General features: G+C 37.7%; 1 protein-coding gene across 1 annotated transcript in view; it reads right to left on the bottom strand.

Annotated features, from left to right (window-relative positions):
- The window catches only part of EXOC4 (exocyst complex component 4), an 871,527-nt gene that overhangs the window by 125,697 nt on the left and 721,933 nt on the right, over positions 1 to 23,897 (bottom strand). Inside the window, exon 14 of the mRNA XM_049774305.1 lies at positions 20,353 to 20,531. Coding sequence (XP_049630262.1) covers positions 20,353 to 20,531 — 179 coding nt within the window. The remainder of the gene's footprint in view (positions 1 to 20,352; positions 20,532 to 23,897) is intronic.

Below are 23,897 nucleotides of genomic sequence, written 5' to 3'. Positions count from 1 at the left end.
GTGAGACTGGGACACAGGGCTCTGTGTTATTAGTCATTTAGATATAAATTTGTATTTTTTCCACTAGAATAATCCTGGAGATTATGTATGGAAGTGAAGGCTGATCATTTTGTCCATTTGTTTGCTAATGAATACAATTCACATTTTGGAAAACCTACTATGTACCAGTTTGTTTAAAGACTAAGGAGAGACTGTCTACCTTAAAGGTGCTTTCAGTCTAGTAAGAAAAACATATATAGAAGTAGTAAAAGGGCAAAATACAGTCTGTAATATGCCAGAAATAACTCTTAGATATTGTAAGAATTCAGACAATGGTTACTAATTCAAACTTCGAAGATTCAAAAGAGAATCCCTTCTAATGTTTAAACTGAACCATAAGAGAAACAGGAATAATCATTTGTGAAGTGAAAGGGGAAAGTAGGAGAAAGGACTTTACAGGCAGAAGAAACTGTTTGAATAAAGGTAAGGAGGTGGGAAAGAGCATCAAAGGTTAGTTGATGCTCAGAAAACTTAAGACCTAGATTGTGAAGACCTTCCTCTGTCATTTTAGGGATTTTGGCCATTGCCAATGGGTGATGAGCCCAGCAGCAAATTATCCGTCATTTTCGCAAGTAGATGTCATACTTTGTTATCATAATTACATCACAGAAGGATAGGGCAGAGACAATAGGGATAAAAAAATGACAGATGTAGTAATATTGAAAAGTAAAATCAGAAGAAATTCATAACAAAGATCAGATAGGCATTATTATTATACCTAATTTGTAGATAAAAATTGATACTCAGATAAAATGCAAATGTCATATATATAACCCATATCCAGAAATGGTAATATTTCTGTGAAGTAAATGCATTTAGAATTTCCACTAGTTGATTTCTAGAATATAACATACTCATAAATTTTTCAATAAATTCTTGAGCCTACTGAAGGAAATATTCAAAGAAAGAAAGGACAAGTCATGGTACATGGTTAAAAATAACATATTCAGTAAATAAAATACACACTTAGCAAGAGATAAAATGGGCATATAATTATATTTATTGCTTTAAATGAGGAAGTTAATGGCCAAAAAATACTGTGGAAATCTAAAGGTAATGGTACTGGTTAGTCCTAGGAGAAATTCTAAACAGAGATAAATGGATCACTTGGGAGAACCTTTCCTGTGCTATATAATTGTTACTGCTAGTGCTTGAACTCAAAGGGAAAAAATAGGAGATGGCTGTATCTGCAGAAATAAGAAAAAAAGGCTGGTTTATTCCTAGACATAGATTTATCAGCCAATTCAGTAAATACAAGAGCAGTAGTAGATCTCAGGGTCTCACTGGAAGAACTTTGATAATTGAATTCAATTTGATGAAACAGTTACTGAGTACCTGCTCTGGACAAGGAATCAGGTCTTGAACTGGCTTTACTGTTGACACTGGCAATCATTCTGGCCTTGTCAATATCTGTATATCTGTATTTCTTGTGATTCCAATCATAATGCTTCAGTTTACTCTTAATGAAGTATTAATGGGAAAGGATTCTGTGCAGGTTGATCAGACAGTGAGAGTGGGTGTGTTAGTTAATTCAAATAAATCATTCCATGTGGTGAGCAGAAAATTAAATGAATTGTATCATAGGTATTTGACCCCTAATGATTTCAAACTAAATAACCATTTCATGATTCTTGCTGCTAGCCCTTCCATGTGGATAAATTCCTCAGCTTTTTAGAAATTCCAAATGATTTTGTTGAAATTGACAGAAGCCCCACAATAATGAAGACTTTCTGTTTTTTTCCCCCTTATATTTGTGAAACCTTAACAAGTGACCTTTTCTAAAGAACTGGTATACAAAAGAAATCATGGGAAAAACCATCACTGAAAGTGGATGTAGAAAATATGTCAGCACGTAAGAATCTTAATCGAAAGACCATAATAGGCTTTAATTTCTTAGATATGTCTAAGAAAAAATTCCACATTAGACTGAATTCTACCACTTTTGCCACAGGCTTTTATTGGAGACTGAAGATTATAGTTAATAAAAATTGAGCACTTAAAGATGTGGCAATGTTCATATCAATGCATATTTACTTTTCATTTTGAAAATTCCACTACTTGGAGTACTAAAGTCAATATTCTGTTCCCTTTCCTAGGGCTATTCAGGACTGCTCAGACATCTAAGAGTCTATAATTATTCTGGTTTTTAAAATGAAACTATTTATAAAATGTCAAACTGTAAGAAAAATCCATATGAACAATCAGCTCAATGAGATACGTTACAAGCCAATCCCTAATGAAGAAGAGAAAAGCTCTGACCTCAGGGAGATATGCTTGCATTTAAAAACTAAATTCCATCCCTTGTAAGTCATGAATATAAATAAGGTCCCCTTTGAACATGCCATTCAGAAATGCTTAATAAAGCCATCATTTTAATTGTTCACTTCAGTCTATAAGTATAGTCCTTATACAAAAAATTCAGGCGTGTCATCAATTGGAAAATGCAATGTTTTTTAGAGACAATTGCAACAAACAACCCATTCTTTAAGTCCTGAGTAGTTATAAATAGCAACACAAAACCGCCTTTTCTGGGATTACTGCTTCATAATTTACCAAGTGTATTAGAAGAAAAATGGCTATACTTCTTTGAAATTCTTATCAAGAGGTCAAGTGTTTTCTCCGGCTCTGGACTGGCTTTGATTCTGGTCTGTTTTTATGGCTTACTTTGACGCATGATACATGAGTCATAGTATATGATTACATGATGCTGTGTCAATTCTGAGCCAGGCCTTTGGAAAACCATCTTAAGCTTTTGCCTTCTTGGAGCTGCACTGAGGCCTCTGTGCTTTGATAAAGAAATCCTTGGGATATGCAGCTGCAAGAGTGAGCTTTGTTATGACCAGGGAAAGCTTGGCTAACTTACTAAATTGTGAGAGAAATTAGGAGTCTGTTACACTGTACCAGATAAGCAAGTTACATTAAGGTAATCAAGAGACATAAAATCATGGTGTACTCCAGGACCACCATCTTTGGCTTGGTTCTGCTTCATTTTTATAAGAATGAAAGAAGATATGAGATATTATGCTGGGAAGATGTAACTTCAAAATGCCCATTTTAACAAATCTAACATAACTATCTTAGTCAAGATTTTTGTTGTTATGGTTATAATTTTTTAGAAAATGAGAGAATGCCAGGTAGCAATCACTGCTGAAGATGAGATGAGATGAAGGATAGTATATCCTATAACATTGGCTGTTTCTATGGTTACTTATCTTAACGATTGATTCCTCAGCTTTAAAAAGGCAGCTGAGACTGCTACCTGTGTTCCATGCAGGGGGTATTTTTTATTACCATAAAATACATTTTAAGAACGTCCAACAAATTTTCCTTTAGGCCTCTTCTTCCACTTTGCACCTTATGAGAATTTTTTAAATTTTTTAAATAATATCTATTTAGGCACCATGATTAACAAACATGTCTGTAGTTGGGTTTCAGTTAATATTATTCCTTTTCTGCTGTAAAATCTTATCTTTTCAAATCTTTGAATTTTTAGGTCAAGACTGTAGAAAGTGTCTAGAGGTTATTGAAGTCTCAATTATGCCACATTTTTATATACAACTCATAGTGCTCATTGTATAGAGAAAAAGTCCATGAGAATACCCTCCAAAATTAGTAATGCATTTGATCCTTTAACAATTCCAGTTGGAAATAATATTGTCTATAGCAGAGACCTCCTCGAAACTTCCTGAGGACTGAGGGCTGTAGCTTAGTGGTAGAGTGTTTGCCTGCCTTGCATATGTGAGGTGCTGGGATAAATTGCTGGGTTCAATTCACACCCAAACCCACCAAATAAAACATCCATTCACTAATAATAGGAATGTTGCACTGGTGAAGGGGGGTGTTCTTTACATGACTGAAACCCAACTACAACTGTATTTGCAATCAAGGTGTTTAAATAAAGATATTAATAAAAAAAGAAAAAATGAAAACTCAAATAGCTCTGATATACATCCCAACCATGGCAAAAATTTTGATCCATATCATAAGCACACATAAAATTTAGTTGTTTATAAATTATATGTATATATTATGATACTAATATACACTGTTAAAAGAAAAATAGAAGTTAATGAAGAACAAACTGAAAGTAGAGTACATATTTTCTGAAATGTCTTTCTAATTACGATGCCTTTAAACAGACGATAGCTATTATCTCAAAGCACATATACACTGGGGGGCAAGATTCATGTTAATGTTAGCAAATAGAAATCCATATTCCAAATGGACAAGTTCAAGTTCTTATGTTTCTTTTCAATTATATCTAATTAGATGACTGATAAAAGTTCAACCAAGAAAAGTCAACTCTGCCATTTTCTTAACTGCTTCATGTCACTCATCTTTAATCTACAGCTTCCCTTTTAAGCTAGTTATTCATTTTTTCAGGTGATTTTAGTAAGGGCTAAGGAATTTAATCCAAAAACACCATGTAAAAAGCATGTGACATGTAATAATGACAAAGCAAGAATGGAAGAGGGTTTAGAAGATGGTCCCTTTTCATGATGGAATCTTTGGGATTCCACAGGGAACTTGAGATATGGTCCAAGTCAGGATTCCCGTTTCTTTTCTTTTATCAAATATCATCAAACTTACATTGAGTATGATAATTTTATTAATAAGTTACATAATTTTCTTCCCAAGCTCCAGTACTATTCTAGACTGAAGGAGGAATGAGCATAGGTTAAAATTAAACGAACTTTGACAACAAAAAATCTAGCCTAAATTTTCAGTCAGTCCTAAATTTTCTAGGAGTTAAAAAAGTTTCTAGGGCTTTTCAGAGAAATTTCTTATGCTCCAAACCAACATTTTGAACAGTGAAATAAAAAGCTGTCCCTTTGGGGCCAGGCGGTAAGGTGTTAAGGGCGGTAAGAGGTAAGGTGCCTGCCTTGCCTGCGATAGCCTATGACGGACCACGATTCGATCCCCCGGCGTCCCATATGGTCCCCAAAGCCAGGAGTGACTTCTGAGTGCATAGCCAGGAGTAACCCCTGAGCGTCACCGGGTGTGGCCCAAAAACCAAAAAAAAAAAAAAGCTGTCCCTCTGAGATCAGGATAAGAAAACTTCTCACAACACCTACTTAGCTGATATCCTAAACGGTGCAATTAAACAAGGAAAAGAAACTAACAGCCTCCAAATAAATCATGTTGTTGGCATGATCTTGCATCTAGAAAATCCTTTACACACTCCTGATAGAACAAAGGGAGTTAGTAAACTTTCACAGTATAAAATCTACAACTAAACTAGGGTTTTTTCTCTACATCAATAATGAACATTCTAAAGACTAAATCCATCCCATTTTAATAATACCAAAACAATAAAATAATTGAAAATACTTCAAAGAAAGTGAAAGGTATGCAAACTAAAACATTAATACATTGCTGAAAAAAATCAAGATACAAATAAGTAGAATTACTAGTCTATGCCATTAAATAAAAGAACTGATTCTGTTAAAATGTACAGATTACCCAAAGTCATATAATGTAATCTCTATCAAAATTCTAGTGGCATTTCCTACAAAAGATTAGAGGGAAAAAACCTACAAACCTCATAGGGAACTTATATGAAAGGCTCCAAACAGTTAAAGAAACTTTGAGAAAACAAAGCTGTAGGTATCATAATTGTGACTTTAGCTATACTAATAATATGGAACTAGTAAAACAAAAAGTAAACAGTAATCAAGATTGAAACCCAGGAATAAATCCATAAATATATGGACAACTAATATTTGATAAGAGAATCTTAATCAAGAATACTCATTGGAGAAAAAATAGTTTCTTCAATTAGTGGTGCTAGGAAAACTGAATGTTTACATGCAAAAGAATGATAGTATATTCATAGCACACATAAAGTTTAATGAAGAACAGATTAATAACTTAACATGTAAGTCTTGACAAAAATATCCATGAGGGAAACAGCATGTGACATTGGTTTTGCCAATGATTTTTTTTGGAATATGATATCTAAAGCATAAGCATTAAAATTAAAAATAAATAAAAGGGACTATATTTCTGTTTGACAAGAGAAAAAAATCAACAGATTGGGAGAAAACAGTTTCAAAGCATAACTAAGGGGCTCATATATTAAATATCAGAAGCCCATCCAACCCAATAACAACAATAAGCAAAAATAACAACTATGCATTTTGTTTCAAGCAAAGACTCTGAATAGATAATTTTCCGAAGACTACTTATACATGGCAAGGAGGTTTGCAGAAAGGTGTACCACATAACTAATCATTAAGAATGCAAACCAGAAGCACAATGAGAGAACACCTAAAACAGGTCAGAATGGTTACTATAATAAAGAAAAGTAAAGCATGTTGATAAAACGTAGGGAGAAGCGGGGGTCGGGTGGGGAGGAGGGAGACTTGGGACATTGGTGATGGGAATGTTGCACTGGTGATGGGTGGTGTTCTTTACATGACTGAAACCCAAACACAATCATGTATGTAAGTAAGGTGTTTAAATAAATTAAAAAAAAAAAACGTAGGGAGAAAAGGAAATACTGGGGCATTGTTGGTGGAACTGTATATATGATCATTATAGGAAAGTTTGGAATTAAAACTAGAGTTATATAATTTTAGAAATTCAACCTTTAGGTATTTATAAAATGGAAGTGAAATAACTTACTTTGTAGAATATCTGCAACCCTGTATTCACTGCAGCATCATTCATGGTAATCATGAGAGAAACAATCTGATTGCCTACTGATAGATAAAGGCAATATAATAAATAGTGGATATACAAATATACACATTATATATTGTATACCCACAATTACAGAATATGTCTTATATATTCTGGAATATTATTCAGTTATTAAAAAATGGCACATGTTGGAATCAAAATAGTCAGAAATAAAATATTCCCAGGATAGCTAAGCATTAGAAAAGAAGCTTCAAAAATCAGCTTAAACAGAAGAAAAGAACTACTATGTATAAAGAGATCATTTGTGAAAAAAATGGATGAACCCTGAAGGCAGTATGCTCAGTGAAATTAATTAGAAAAAGATGAATAGTATATGATGTCACTTATGTAAAGAATATAAGAAAAGTGGCAATTATAGAAATAGACAGCAGACTGGTCCTTGTTAGGCTGGCAGGTGGGAGAAATGTAGAAATGTTGGTAAAAGGATAAAACCTTACAGACATTAGAGTAAAAAACTCTTAGGGTCTAATATACAGTGACTAATGTGAAATAACAGCATTTCACATTTGAAAGCAACTGAGAATAGATCTTAGATGTTTTAACCACAGTAGAGCCATGGGGATTAAGGCTTTATTTCAATAGATATTTATATTAAATTGCTCATATTTAATTAGCATTGAGTTTCAGTTGGGCCCTCAGTTGGGGATGGCAAAAGTTCAGTGAATTGATGGTGAAAAGATGGTTATAAAACGATTCTATTTAATGCCACTAATTTTGGACACCAAAAATGGCTGAAATGACAAAAGACGTAAGTTTCCATTCCTAGCTAATACCAAAGTTCTAGCTAAATTAGGATTCTCAGAATTCCTTCAGTATTCAATGCCCTGGAAGATCCTGATCCCTTCCTGCTACTGATTGTTGGGATGACACTGAAACTTTAGAGGTAAATTTGCTGACTTCTAAGCCCAATGTCAATAGGGGAAAATAAAATAGAAAATGGAAAAACTAGCAGTGAAGATGCCTGCACATAAAAGAACAAGAAAAAATAGATCCAAGAGTCCTAATGATGCTAGAGGTTCTAGAGTTGGATGGTGTGCCAGTTTTATTATAGCTTTTACCAAGATCAGATGTTTCTTCATTTCTATATCTCCTGATACACTGAAGTTTATGGACAGTCTATAAAAAAGACAATAAAAGTCTCCAGGCTAAGAAGATCTCTAAGATTTAATCATAATATCCACCTGCTGTGAAAAAATATCCTTTGTCTAAGTTTTAAGGCCACAAGGATTTTGGATGGCCTAACTCTAAGTGAGTAAGCCTAATTAATGTTCATTGCAATACACTAACAGTTCTTTGACATGGACATTCAATTTTGAAGTGGAATTCCCAACTACCAAGTGAAGGGTAAGAGGAGGGGGCAGAAGCTGGGTATTTTGCCTTGAATCCCACCATAACACATATTTCCAGCATAAAAACAGGGAACAGCAAGCTACCACCTGCCATGCCATTGCTAGGCTCTGCCTTCACGTGCTAGGGAGATTAAATGACATGGTCCTTGAAGCAATCTGTGAGGGATTTAGGATACAGGCACCACCTTTAGCGCTGCCAAGAGCCTTTGTTCAAAGTCAAATCCAAGTCCATCTATTGATTTATGCTGCAGTCAGTAGGAGTGCCATGCTGATGCCAGTCTAACCACAATGACCCATGGATGTCAAGACACAAAATTCTGGGCACACAGTAGAAAAATAGTACCTGTTCACACTGATTTTCAGAAATGGGAGCTCAAGTTTCTACCCACATATGACACTTGTAGGAGTCATCTGCCCATCAGTGACCCATGTTGGATTCCTTGAGTGAGGCAGACACAGCAACATATGCAAAATTCTTCTGTGGGGGCGTTTCTCTAACACACTTCCAAAATTTCTGTGAAAAGCTCAAAGGCTGTTGGCTTGAACAAAAGTGCTAATTGGGCTTGCAGTATCTTTAAACAAATAATAGCATGATGGGGTTTTACACTGGTGGTGGGTTGTTTCACATTCCTTATATTATCAGAATTTATGACATAAGTTCTGAACATTTCTCTCTCTGTCTAAAGTTTGAGCAAATATAATTTTTTTCAGAGAAGCCAATCTTAAAGGACATCCTTTATAATGAGTGTTTGAAGAAAAACTCAGATATTAACTCTGTTCTTATGTTTGCAAAAAAAAAAAAAGAGTCCATCAATCTTAAAACTGATATTTTGGCAAGAAAACCTTTCCTGTGTCATTTTTCTCAGTATCCTCAGATTACTATTTAAAGATGCTACCCAAACAGTCTAAAATCTTGGCAGTTCTTGAGCAAATTTTCTCAAACACTAAGGAGAGGGGTCTTGTGAGGGAAAAGGAACAGGTACAGAATTTCTGATAAGAGAAAGAGGAAGCCCAGGACTGTAGTATCCTGATCCTTAGTTCTTGAGCTTTCTCATCAATATCTCCTAGAAATTTGGCTGACTAAAGAGAAGAAACTCGGTCTTACTGAGAAAACTTCATCAAATATCCAGCATGTCCAGGATAAAATCAGTAATAAAAGGTTAACACCTACAATTATGTGTTTTTAGGAATCTGGCTCAAAGCTTGGATATAAGACATCCATCTTTTTAAAAAAGATGCATGAAAACCACAGCTGATTTTTTTTAAATGGAAAATCAAAATCCTCAATAACAAGCTATATTTAGAATAAAATTTTGTTTGAACTGGCATTTATCATGTCAGTCTAATAACTTAATCATTTTCCTTTCACAAAGTTTCTTATATAAAGACTGTCTTTATTTACAGAACCCACTTACACAGCTTATCACCACCTTCATAGAAGGTTTCTAATATTATAATTTTGATAATACCTTGTCTTGCCTTCCTGTGCACATAGGGCTAAATAATACCTCATCTTTGCCATCTGCCATATAGTTTTGAAGAATGGGTGTCCAACCAGATCGTGGATATACTTATATTAGGAAATAAGAAGGAATGAAAGAGAACAGAGGAAGACCCCAATTGCAATTAAAATGTAATAGTTCTCAACAGGATGCCACAGTGTGAGTTAATACAGACATTTCAATAACTTTAATCTTGAAGGGGTGATTGTTTAAAAAAAAAAGAAAATCAAGCTTGCATTTCTTAAAAGACAAGAGGGGAGAAAATGACTTGTCATATCTGACTGGTTTGGAAATATAAAATCCAATTCTGAAGAAGTAGAGATAAGGAAAGGGCCGTGAAAGTGCCATCAGCTTAGCAAACACTAAATAATGAACAATACAGAGACTGTCCAGCATGATAAAATACTCTATTAGAGGGACTGTTTTTAAATGAGTGATAATTGTGGCACATCCACAGTGAAAGGTTATTGAATTTTTATCTGGAGTACAATGCTTTTGACAGACATGCTGAAAAGTCACCTACAAATAGTCCCTTCTTTAGATGAATTTGACCAAAGGGGTTTTCCGTGCTGTAACATCTTTTTGACATTTACAGAATTTTTTCTACCATGAAACATCTGTTCAAATATTTTTTGGTTTCAAGAAAGACACATCGTTTAACTTTTTTTTCCCCTCACCAGTTCTCATTGTTCTGGTTTTCATAAAAATCAGACTATCTTCCCCTCCTTTTTTCTTCTTTTAATTTTATTTATATCTTCTAGATAGGGGCTCCTGCCCTTTTTTTTTTATAAAACCATGGAACTTGAATCATTTTTTTCTGCCTCATATTTCCACGTCTTCCTATAAATTGCAAAAAAGATAAAAAAAAAAAAAAAGTGGATGGGACCCAGAGGCCAAGTGGTCTCAGGAGCATTGAGTGGGGAAAAAAAAAAAGGTCAGATCTAAATACCCAAGCCAAAGTCAATGACAATATAATAAAGAGACCCAAACTATAACAAGCTAAACACAAAATGAACCTGTTACACTAGTAGTCCAGGGGGATAAGTGTGGAGATATGGGATGCATGCTCGAAATTACGGTGGAGGGAGGTCAACAATGGTGGTGGGAATGGCCCTAATTCACTGTCACTGTATGCCTAAAATACAGCTGTTAAACCTTTGTAATTCGCAATTGCCACAATAAAAATTAAAAAACTAAAAAAAAAAAAATCAGATTAAGTTGCTGGTTATTCACCAGTCGAACCTACCTAGGGGTCAATGATCAGGTCTCAAAGATTGTATTAACCAAATTATTTGTATTTAATAAGCAATACCAGGTTGTGGAAAGTAGATGTCTACCCCATTTTCATATAAAGAAAGAGATCTTTCACATTTGTAGTCACATTTCATATCTGCATTGTATTCTATGCCAATTTAATATAAAGATGGAGGTCTTACACCTTTTTTTTTATTAAAGGACGTTAATTATACAGTGAATTTAAAGTAATAAAGTGAGAAGTTTCCCTAAATACATGACTACACAATTTTAGTTCAAAATATATTATTGAGGGCTCGAGAGAGAGAGAGAAAGCTCAACAGGCTTAAGGACATGGTATGTATACAAGAGATATGGGCTTAATCTCCCCAACCACTATTGGGAGGGACCCCTGAGCAACCAGGGGTATATATAGTGTAAGTTTCAAGTTCAAACCTTGATGCCACCACTGCAATACAGGGGCAATGCTGATAGATAACATCTTTTGGGGAGATAGCAGAAAAGTGCTGTCTCTGTGGGAAACAGGCATTCAGGTGATGATCTGAGGCAATGAGTGACAAGCTTTGATACTGTTTTTCTAAACACTGTGCTCTGAACTCTGAGAAGAGTCAGGCTCAGTCTAGATGTGGTCACTCATTTTGACCTTGGGAAAATGGTCAAATTTGTTTGTTTCATCATCACGCTTTGTAAGAGGGAGAGAAGAGAGGTTAGACTATGGAGTACAGCTTAAGGCAGGGATAATGGATTAAGAATTAATGCTTATGAAGGTCCTTGAGAGCATGAAACACAATCGACATGCTGAGTGCCATTATCATCATCATAGCCTCCTTGGGGACGGTTTATGCACACATATTTGCACATCATACCCCTTGGCTATCCTTTCCTGGGGCTCGGGGGGCAGGCAGTCTGCAAAGGGTCTTTATGAGCTATTGATTAAGGAAGCAGTCTGAAAAGCGTATCTAGTTCACAATGAGGGTATTCTTCTAAAGCCAAACCCACAAAATGATGGAGATTTCTTCCACTACATTGAGGCCAGCCCCCTCTTCTTGCCTTTCCCCGTGAGGTAGCATCTCTCCCACCCACTGAACTTGGAACAGATCTCAACTTCATTTCAAGGATAAAGACATTAAAGGCCATGCTAGTTTTCTAGCAAGGAGCTCATTAGGTCATGAACTCATTATGGTGCCTGTGCTTATCACTCATTTTAAAGCCCCCAACTCTGAAGGCTAATCTAGATAAGAGATTAAATTTAATAAAAATCATCAGCACTTTGAAGTCATCTTCCAGGGTATCTGTGATTGCTTTTTACCCACCTTGCAAATAATTTGTGTAAAAATCTTCGCTGCATGGCACCCACAGCAGTCTCTCAGGTTGCTAGGCCAAGTCAAGTCCTATAGTCTTAGTAGCTCCTCTCTCCCATAAACTTCCACTGAGGAAGTTGGCTGAGGTTATTTTACTGCCCTTTCCTCCACCAGGCTCTGTAATTTCAGCAGACCATTTCAGAGTCTTCTCTTTCTTTCCAATTCATGCTGTCTCCCCTCTTTTCTCAAGAGATTTCCTTTTTCTTATTTCTATTTTATAGTTTTATTTGAAGATACAATCACTCAGCAAAATCCTTCCAGCCACTACACTTGAACATCCATGATATTATCATATTTTAATAAAACATTCCCCTTATGGGTATAACTTGGCGTTTTCAAAGAAAGAGCCAATATAATTCTTTATGGACAGATACTTAGACCTCCATAATGACACTGAAATGCCCACAGCACTCGCCTTCTGCAGCTTCTCGGTGGGTAATCATCTCCTTGCCCAAGGCTGCCTTCACCAGTACTCAGCAAAGGACAAGGAACTCTACAGGTGACCAGCTGCTGGACAAGAGGGAATTGGAGGATGAGTTCAGGAATGCTGGTCAAATGAAGCTGAGTCTTCTTTTCAGAGTTTTGAAGAACATGGGATATTCAATATTCATCTTTTTTTTTTTTTGCGGGGGGGGGGGGAACACACCCGGCTATGCTCAGGGTTACTCCTGGCTATCTGCTCAGAAATAGCTCCTGGCAGGCACGGGGGACCATATGGGACCGGGATTCGAACCAACCACCTTAGGTCCTGGGTCAGCTGCTTGCAAGGCAAACGCCACTGTGCTATCTCTCTACCCCCCAATATTAATTTTGTTTTGTTTTGTTTTGGCCACACCTGTTGACGCTCAGGAGGTTACTCCTGGCTATGTGTTCAGAAACCGTTCCTGGCTTGAGGGACCGTATGGGATGCTGGGGGACTGAAACTCGGTCCATCCTAGGCTAGCGTAGACAAGGCAGATGCCTTACTGCTTGGGCTACTGCTCCAGCCATGGAATATTCATCTTAATGACTGAAAAGGGAATAAAAAGTCAAATGTTTCAAAGGAACATTGTGTAGCCAGTAGTTTGAATATGCAACAGGCAGACAACATAAGGGTTGGCCTGGAGCTTGAATACAATTCAACAGTAAAGACCAGCACATCAATATAGAGAAGAGATAGAGAGATTCTGATCTTCCTTGTAAAATGAGAAAATGACCAGCATTCTACAGTTAGAAACATCATGGTTCTAGGGAAATCTCTGGTGAATCTCTTAAGCCTAGATTTTCTAGATTACCCTTTTATTCTTCTAGAAAGATGAATTTCCATTCATCTGTTAATAAAGAAGACTACAAATAAGACTGAAAGGGAACCAAATGACATCACTTTGTGACGCTCATTAAGCATATGCATTTTTAGAAACCATAAGACTCATTGCAAAATTTGGTACACCCTGGAAACTTACTTGATTTTAAAAAGCAATGAGGGCTCAGGTGAAAAAGTACAAGCAATGTCATTTATGTACGATCAAAACGAGTTGGACAGTGGGCGGCAAACTCTTGAGCAAAACAGAATGTTGATGCTAACAAAATTATTCCAAGATATGAAATTAACTAGGGACAATAGATCTGGAAGGTTGTAGCAATAGAAGAGGTATAAAAATCAGAATGAGAATTGTTCTTAACAAAGAAAATCACTGCTAATAAGACCAAAATAAATTTAATTATGGCAAAGAAAGTGTATCCTCGGGATGCTGATTAGAGAATGTGAACATGCAGAGTTAGGTGAAGCCAACACTAAGAAAAAGCTGGCTGATAACAGTCTACAAATATTTGAAATCTGTAAATATGGAGGCAGGAGAGGAATTACCACACATACAGCTTTAATTAAGATTAATCAGATTAAGTGACAGGGAAAACTCTTGCTTAATGGTTTGACAAAAGCAAAGCCAAAGCAGGACAATGTCCCATGACACCCTGGGCTTGGAAGAAACTGTATTCGCATTTGTGTCAAAGCAGAAAATCAGACAGCTAGGGAGTGTGAAAGTGTGTGTGTGTGTGTGTGTGTGTGTGTGTGTGTGCAAGTACATGTACAGTATGTGGATGTGTGTTGTGTATTTGTGATAGGAGGGTATCTGTATTTACTAATGAGTCAAGAAACAAAACAAAACAAAACAAAACAAAGCAAAAGGCCATAATAATGACTACACATTTCACCTTGTAGAAAAAAGCAGCCAATGCATAAAAGCTTTTGTGGCATAAAATGAACCTTGTCCACCTGGACCTGGTCCAACTTCATTGCCAGTGATACAATTGGTGTGTGATCAGACACTTCCACATTCATCCCATTGGTTTAGCAATTACAGTCTGTGTGAAGAGACTATGAGGACCCAGGAGATAGCTCAGGGGTAAAGTTGAGACATGGCTAACATATTTGAGGTTTGAAGTTCCCTCTTAGGCATGACAAAACACTTCTAAATTCCAATCCCACTGCTGAGGGATGGTGGGGTCAGATTTCACTTCCATGATGGGCCCAAGCACCAAACTCTCAGTCCTGCATTGCCTGGCAGTGCATGACTAGAGTGACTCCAGTCCCTCACGCCCACCCAGCAATGTTGGATGTCTCCCTCAAGGAATAATAAAAATAAATAAATAAAAAGAGCCAGAGTTTTTGTGCCTCTCTTGGATCTTGAAGGAATGTTTTCACTTTTAATCAGATTTAGGGAATAGTTTGGCCAACTTAAAACTGCTAATTTGGAATCGACCGGTTATTGCCCCGATACCAACTCAAATCCAAAGAATAATACTGTTGAACACTGTTGATATTTACTCACAAAGTGGAAAACTAAGTGAACTCCAGCCTTCTGAAGATCCAAGCAGAGGCTAAATAACCACAAAGCATTTTTCCAGGGAGAATAAGACAGAGAAATAAAAGAGGAAATTGGGAATGGCAATCTCTGAAATGGAAATCTCTGAAACAGTGGTTCTCAATCCTATAGCTATGTGCTGAAGTTACCTGAGGACAGGTTTGAAAATCTGATAGTTCTGGCATTCTCTACTTCTTCAAAGTGCCATTGGGGAAGCTAATACGGGCAGAAACTAAGATACTGTCCCTCAGAACGGATTGGGAAGACCTCGTCAGATGTAGGAAGAATGAAATCAAAACCTCTGTGAGAAAGGGAGGGAAGAGCATTGATATTTTTCTTCTAGCATTAGTATTGTTGAACATCTGGCCATTAAAGTGCAGCTACATTTGAGGATTGCTACTCAAAAGGATCATTTTTCAGAAAGTATTTTCAAATGTAAGCAGGTTAACACTGTACATTAGCATATAATGAAAATGGCTTAAATTTTTTTTATTGACTAGTTACTATTTATATTTATATTTATTTTTACTGGTGTGGAGGTCATACTCAGTGGTTACCACTAGTAACATTCCTGGGAATGGTACTCAGGGGATCATTCAGTGCTGTACACAAAACCACAGGCCTCACTCATGCAAGGTAAGTGATCTACTACTGAGTCACATGCTCAGTCCAAGACTTCACTTTTAGTTACAAAAATTTAGTTAAATCTTTTGATTTTAGCATAATGTTATCCAAAATTAATATGAAAGTGTCATTTATTTTTATTGTCATTTATTTTATTGGGAGGGATGCTGCCAAATGGCGAAGAAGAGGACAACAGTTTAATTCAAGGGTCTAAGCATATGGTGCTACTTTGGCCCTGGGGTATTGTGAATTAAATAGGCTACCCTATTTATTTATTTGGGGTGTTGGGGACCTCCAGAGTTATATCCAGTGAAGAACTAAACACAAGCCAAATACATGCTTAGATATGTGTCCTGACTGTTGTACTATCTCCAAGCCCCTACATATGTACATTAATTACAGCTTGTTCAGCACGTATGACAATTAGGAAGGATATAGTCAGGTATCTTAGGTGATAAAAAACAATTAACACAAAAATATTTTAGACTGATATGCTTATAGTCTATACCGGTTGCTTAATTGCTTAAAGCAGAGACTCATTTCTTTAATTCATATATAAAATTATTACATATGCTCAAATATATTTATATTATATATTAATTTATCACATTAAGAAAGAGATATAGAATTAAGAAGCTGCAGTATAACTAGTTAGAATGCTACTTTGCCTGTTAAAAAGATGAAATCATGCTTTAAGATTGGCGAGAAACAACAAATCTAACTCCCAGATTTGGTTAAAAAAAATAAATAAATAAACTATGATGATAATAGGAGTAAATGGAGTAGGGAAAAAGAAGAAATGGGTAGAGGGTCTTTTTGAAAGGGTGGGGGATGTGCTAGAATTTTGGTGGTAGATGTCAGCAGTATGCACAAACAGAAGCGTGAAACTAAACCCCTAAAATTCCAAACTATTGCAAAGCAGTAACAAATCACTTAATAATCAGTAATTAATCATTGCAAAGATAATTCTGCAATTCCTGAACCAATCCTAAAAACATAAACTCTGAGATTAACTGACCTGGAATTTAGAGGAATATGTGGGTTCTCAAACAAAAAGAGAATTAGGAAATAACTTTTTACTATTCACTGTATGTAGCTCAGTAAGAATTTCAGTAACGGGAAGTAAATGGGGGAGAGATAAAAAGTTGGGTATCCAAAAGTGTCTACTATTAGAATTCTTTTTTTTTTTTGTTTGTTTGTTTGTTTTTTTTTGGTTTTTGGTTTTTGGGCCACACCCGGTAACGCTCAGGGGTTACTCCTGGCTATGTGCTCAGAAGTTGCTCCTGGCTTGGGGGACCATATGGGACACCGGGGGATCGAACCGCGGTCCATCCAAGGCTAGCGCAGGCAAGGCAGGCACCTTACCTTTAGCGCCACCGCCCGGCCCCCTATTAGAATTCTTATCCAAAGCCCACTAGTCCAAATTCATCCAGGAGACTGTAAATAGAACTTGGGCTTGTTTGGGCTTCCAATTTTGCTAGATGTAGATAGTCCTTGACAAAAACAGGGCCTTCTTACTGAAAGCCCAAAAATAGGATGGTAGGGGTCACGAAAATTTTCTTTAGGCACGTTAAAAAATTTCTGAATGAAACAAATCCACATTTAATTTATGAATAGAGCAGGAAAAAGAGTAAACTTGGATTGAAGCAAAATGACTTGATTCAAAAAACAATTACCTCCTAGATGGTAGAGTTGTTTAAAGAACAGAATCTATAATCAAGTCAGGTTTAGAATAGCTAATCTTGAAGATTTTTCACAGAATCTAAGAGAGAAGAGGTCCCTTCCCCCAGGAAGTGAAGTAAACCAAATAAGATTTTGAGCTGCCTCTCAAAAGTTCTAAGTATTCTATTTTTATTCCCAAAGTAAAAGGATAACATACAGAAGAAATTATTATATGTTCACATGGAAAACACTCAAATGATTTTTAAGTGGGTCATAGATTGTTGAGAATTTCTTAACAGTACTGGCTAATCTCCAAGTCTCATGTAGGATGCTTATAATGAGTAGGTACAAATGACAGGTATTACATATTGTTCATTTCCTACAAAATGGATATTGTGATCATTGGGGTAAAGTATATAAAAACCTAGATTCTGACTTCCCAATGTGAAGATCTTTTAAAACATACCCTTACCTCAAGAGCTTTTCCAGCAGCAGGAACAGGATCTACATGGAATCTATTATGCTGAGTTAAATAAGCCAGAGGGAGAGAGATAGACACAGAATAGTCTCACTCATCTATGGGTTTTAAGAAAAATGACATTTTTGCAATAATTCTCAGAGACAAAAGAGAGGAGGGCTGGAAGGTCCAGCTCATGACATGAAGCTCACCACAGAGTGATAAGTGCAGTTAGAGAAATAACTACATTGAGAACTATCATAACAAAGTGAATGAATGAGGGAAGTAGAAAGCCTGTTTAGAGTACAGGCGGGGTTTGGGTGGGAAGGAGGGAGATTTGGGACATAGGTGATGGAAATGCTGCACTGGTGAAGAGGGGTGTTCTTTACATGACTGAAACTCAACTACAATCATATTTGTATTCAAGGTGTTTAAATAAAGATATTAATAATAAAAAAAGATGGGGCTGAATTGATAGCACAGTGGTAGGACGTTGCCTTACACACGGCCAACATAGGATGAACCCTAGTTCGAATCCTGGCATCCCATATGGTCCCCCGAGCCCGCCAAGATCAACTTCTGAGTGCAGAGTCAGGAGTAACCCCTGAGTGCCGCCAGGTGTGACCCAAAAAACAGAAATCTACTAAGATTTACCAGAGATCCCATGTATTGCCATTAAAACACAAATTCTCTTCGCTGTGACATTGATTTATCCCAGTTGATGAGAAGCCGCCTATGATAGTGAAAGGAACATTCTACTATGAAAATCACTTCCTACAAATGTTTTCCCCTCCATCATATTCACAGCTTGTTAGTTACATGATAACATAACATGTCACCATACTAAAAACAGGTTGAGGAATGAGGAAAAAACTATTTTCTTTCCTTGGTTTGTTGCCATCCTGCTGAGTTTTTATGAGTACTAGACGAAAGGCTGATGGTTTCTTAATGCAGGGGAGTCTTTAGACTTGAAAATGCTTTTGTTGAGGTAATCATTTCTTTCACTTCTCAAAAGAATTCTAACGGGCCATCTTACTTCCCTTTCTAGAGTCATCTTGACAAGGGACAATCAAAAGTAACCCATTTATCAGAGAATTCCCTGCTTTGCCCCAATTATAAACATCAGGCAGCTTTCCTGAGAATTAAACCACAAGATGAGCAGAGGTGAGTTTGGCATGTAGTTAGCAGAATAAACCAAAACTGCTTGATGTCGTGTTTGAGTAAAGACAACATAAGTTGTGATTATAGTTCGCTTGGGTTTTGCACTGAGTGTCAAAATGCTGACAGTCACTCAAGTCACTTACTGGGTGGAATAATCACCCAAAGCAGGGGTCTCAAACTCAATTTACCTGGGGGGGCCGCAGGAGGCAAAGTCGGGGTGAGGCAGGGCCACATAAGAGATTTCGCTTACCGAATATTCACAATAAAAAATCGCATTAGTAAGAAAAAAATCGCATTAAACATTTGCACACCCCGAACGGAACTGCTCGGGGTATGCGAATGTTTAATGCGATATTTTTCTTACTAATGCGATTTTTATTGCGATTATTCAGTAAGCGAATAATCGCGAATACTGTGATATTTGCAGGCCAGCCTCGGGCCACAAAATGTTGTATGGAGGGCTGCAAACGGCCCGCGGGCCGCGAGTTTGAGACCCCTGCCCTAAAAGGAATCATGAGCGTACAATGTACTATGATATGAAGCTGAGCTCATGAAACAATTAATGGGTGTGATAGAAAATCTTTGTCAGAAGAGCAGAGATGACTAAAGATCTGAATCAGACACCATCTGTGCTGGGTATCTCAGAGACAGGAACACAACGACTACATTGTGCAATTACAAAGTAGAGCACAACTCAGAGAGCATCCTGCTCCTTTTGAAAATGGTTGGTACAGGACTAGTATGAGTGATCTGCTCCATGGCTTGCTCTAAAAGCTATATGCTAGCATATGTTTTGGAGGCCTTCTAGAATAGCACAAAAGAGATTTGTAATTTTATGCCATACAAAACGAGATACTGTATTAGTAACTATTAGATACCATTGGCCTAGCAAACAAGAGGATTCCTCCTAAGCTAATTATTGAACTATTAATTGAACTATCAACCCTGCATCTGTAAGGGTCAATGGAAACCAGGAGGCTTCCAGTCCCTTTTGAAAAATACTTTTCATTCATTTATATGTCAAAATTAAAACACAAGTTGTAGGTTCTATTGTGAGCTAAGACAGTTTTGGTCCTTGAGATGTCCTGAGAGGAGAAAGGTATTGTTTTCTGCTCCTGAGACCTTTTGATTTAATCATATACAGTATCATGATTCTAACACAGGCCACTTCTGGCTTCTGATGCCTCACACAGAGAAGTGAGTTAAATTCCTTCACAGCATCCCCAAGTCTGAAACAGATGGCACAAGAGCAATCAATGCTCAGTAAACACTCTAACCCTGTGGAACACCACGTCTCCATAGGGAACATCAACATATCCACACATTGGGAATAAAGAACATAGTCTGGATCCTCAATTGCCCTTCCCCACCAGGGTTTCCCTCTTTTCTCCTTACTCTGAGATGAAGAAAGATTGGAGAATGCTGCCTTTATCCGACCAGCTAGCCATTCCAGGCTTTCATGCATGTTGGCCAAGGCTTTGAGGTCACTCACATCACGAAGGATGTCCTGTGGAGGGATTAATTTATCCCCCAGGTTGCCAATGAGAACTTCTGACTCCTTGCCAAAGGCTGCCCTGAAAAACAAATCAGAAATATGTCAGTAAGAACTAGAAAAAGAGAGGGGTGAGCTAAACTTTTTAGAGGCACATCTAGCACTGTGGCTGCCAGAATCACTATCTAAGAACATGCTCTTTTCCTTGGTTTAATTTTTTGGTGGGAGGGAGCATGATTATGTAACAACTTCAAATGACTCAAGGATGAGACTATTCTTGGGAAGAGGCTGATACTTACAAAGAAACCAGAATGAGCCCAACCTATTAAAGAATGGCTTTTAGGATGACTTCTGTAAGTGCAATCTTTAGGGCTCCCTTCTTCTCTCATTTATTCACATGTTCAAGTATCTGTGGTGAGTAACTGCATATGTGGGTACATGTGTATGTGTACATGGTGTGTCTTGCATGTGGGTAGCCAAATTCAAAATCTCAGAACCATATATTGTTCCCCAAGTATAGCCAAGATACCAAGGTGTAGAGCCAGGAGTAAACTCTGAACACTGTTTAGTAACTGTGTAGTAAACACCCTTCCAAACAATAAGAACAATAATAAATGAATAATCTTAGGAAATTTACTCACTTACACTGGAAAAAGACATCAATACAAATCAATGCCAGGATCTTGATATCAATGGAAAAATAAAATCCAGAATATTTCACACCCAGCCCAGTGCCATCTGTAGGGTGGGGCTTGAGGATCAAGTTACTTGAGGTGGCAAAAAATGAATTTGGAAAAAACCCTGAGATACCTATGACAGTGACACTCACAAAAGAAGTGGAACCCGAGAAAGTAAACTGACTGCTGTATTCCATGGAGGCGCAGCTGCAACCCAAGCTACCTAATCCTCACAGCTCTCTTTCTTCCATGAGAGGGGCTGAGATGACACAAGATGGCTGAGGAAGTCAGAGCAAAGAACCCAAGGAAATTTCATACAGGGGGTGTGCAGAATGGAGGCTGAGAGATGATGGAACAGGCACTAGAGGACTCTGCAAGTGCCAAGGTTTATAAGACCAAACAGTCAAGGGGGCTGGAGGTATACTGGGTGCTATGATGACATGATAGCCTTGCATGGAACTAACATGGTTTTATCCCTAGAAAATCACATGGTCTGTGGAGCTCCACCAGTTGTGATCCTGAGTGCAGAGCCTGAACACTATTCAGTGTGGCCGCAAAATCAACCAAGCAAATGGAAATACCAAAAACAAAAAAAGCAATCATGCAATACTTTTTAACACATTCTAAAGAACAGCACAACTACTTCTTTTCTGAGAACAAGTCAACTTTAAGTTTCAAGTAGCAGCAGGGAGGGACTTCAGAGCATAAAAACCGGCTAACCTTTGCAAAAGCTGGCTCCCTGTGTGTGACACCAGGCGGGGAAAATCCGCGAAAGTACACCGGCCCAGTGGGGCTCAGCTGTGAAAGACTGTGAGTGTGACCTGTCTATGTCTGTCTACTGTCCTCTTGCGTGAAACTCTTGCGAGTGGGGCAAAAAGAGCCTCCAGAAACCTCGCTCGCCCAGACGCCATTTTCAGGGAGGGACTTCAGAGCATAAAAACCGGCTAACCTTTGCAAAAGCTGGCTCCCTGTGTGTGACACCAGGCGGGGAAAATCCGCGAAAGTACACCGGCCCAGTGGGGCTCAGCTGTGAAAGACTGTGAGTGTGACCTGTCTATGTCTGTCTACTGTCCTCTTGCGTGAAACTCTTGCGCTCCGCTTCGCTACGCGGCCGTGCACTCTTTCTAAGGAAAGAACTCCATTGCAACAAGAAGGAAAAATCACACTAAGAACGGCGCTATATCACAGAAGCAAACATTTCTCTCTGGACTGTCTTCTCTGTTGCATGCTCGGGCCTAAGATTTGACCCAGTGTGAGGCTTCATCCACGGAGGACTCCCCTCCCTTAGAGGCAAGTCAGCCCATCCAGAAAGGGAGGAGCCAGAGGAGTGTGCTGCCTACATCATATAGACAATGAATACCACCACAACACGTAGAAAAACCCACAATACAAGTGTGACAATGGGGAAACAACGCAGGCCAGCATCAGACATAGAGAATGAAGATGACAATTCTGAGGACCAGATAATGACTGAACAACTAATCAACCTCTCAGATAAGGACTTTAGACTAGCAATATGGAAGGTGCTCAACAGACTCCAAGAAACCATGGATCGAGTTGAACAGAACACTAATAAGAACCAAGAAAATATGAAGGCAGAAATGACAAAACTCCAAACTGAAATAACATGTCAACTAACAGGACTGAAAAAGTCAGTAAACGAAGTGAATGACAAAATGGATAAGCTCTGGGACAGGGTATCAGAAGCTGAGAATAGACTTGGTGCTGTGGAAGATGAGATACATAACAATTCCATACAGCAGGAGAGATTGGAAAAAAAACTTAAAGCAAATGAGCAGACAATGGAAAAATTAGTCAAAGAATGGGAACAGACGAAAATAGAAGTCTATGATAAGATCAACAGAAACAACTTAAGAATCATTGGAGTCCCAGAGACCCAGGAAGAAAATTTCCAGGAAGAATCAATGGTCAAGAACATCATTAAAGAGAAACTTCCAGAGCTAAAGAATATATGTGATCAAATCCTGCATGCCCGAAGAGTACCAACCAAAAGAGACCCCAGAAAAACCACCCCAAGACACATCCTAGTCACAATGACAAATCCCACAGATAGAGACAGAATTCTGAAAACAGCAAGATCAAAAGGGGAAATCATGTTCAAGCAAGCTTCCCTGAGATTTACAGCAGACCTGTCACCAGAAACGCTCAATGCCAGAAAGCAGTGGTGGGATATTGTGACAAGACTGAATGAAATGAATGCTTCACCCAGAATACTATACCCAGCAAAACTCACTTTCCGGTTTGATGGAAGAATACATGGTTTCACAGACAAAAAACAGCTCAGAAACTTCACAGACACAAAACCAGTCTTAAGAGAAAAACTGAAAGACCTAATCTAAGACAAGACTACCCAAAAGACACACCAAATTTTGAAATAAAGATGGCGTTAAATCCCAGGACAATTCTTTCTCTCAACGTCAATGGACTAAATGCACCAGTTAAGAGACACAGAGTGGCTAAATGGATCAAAAAACTCAATCCAACCTTCTGCTGCCTACAAGAAATGCACCTGAATAGTCAGAACAAACATAGACTCAAAATAAAAGGCTGGAGAAAAGTTATCCAAGCAAACAACACCCATAAAAAAGCTGGAGTGGCCATACTAATATCAGATAATGCAAACTTTATACTCAGGAAGGTTGTAAGGGACAAAGACGGACATTTTATATTAATCAAGGGGTACGTAGAGCAGGAAGAATTCACTCTCCTAAACATATATGCACCGAATGAGGGGCCAGCAAAATATTTAA

This window comes from Suncus etruscus, chromosome 1, assembly GCF_024139225.1.
Source record: "Suncus etruscus isolate mSunEtr1 chromosome 1, mSunEtr1.pri.cur, whole genome shotgun sequence".
Lineage (NCBI taxonomy): Eukaryota > Metazoa > Chordata > Mammalia > Eulipotyphla > Soricidae > Suncus > Suncus etruscus.
This window is presented reverse-complemented; position numbering and strand designations above follow the sequence as displayed.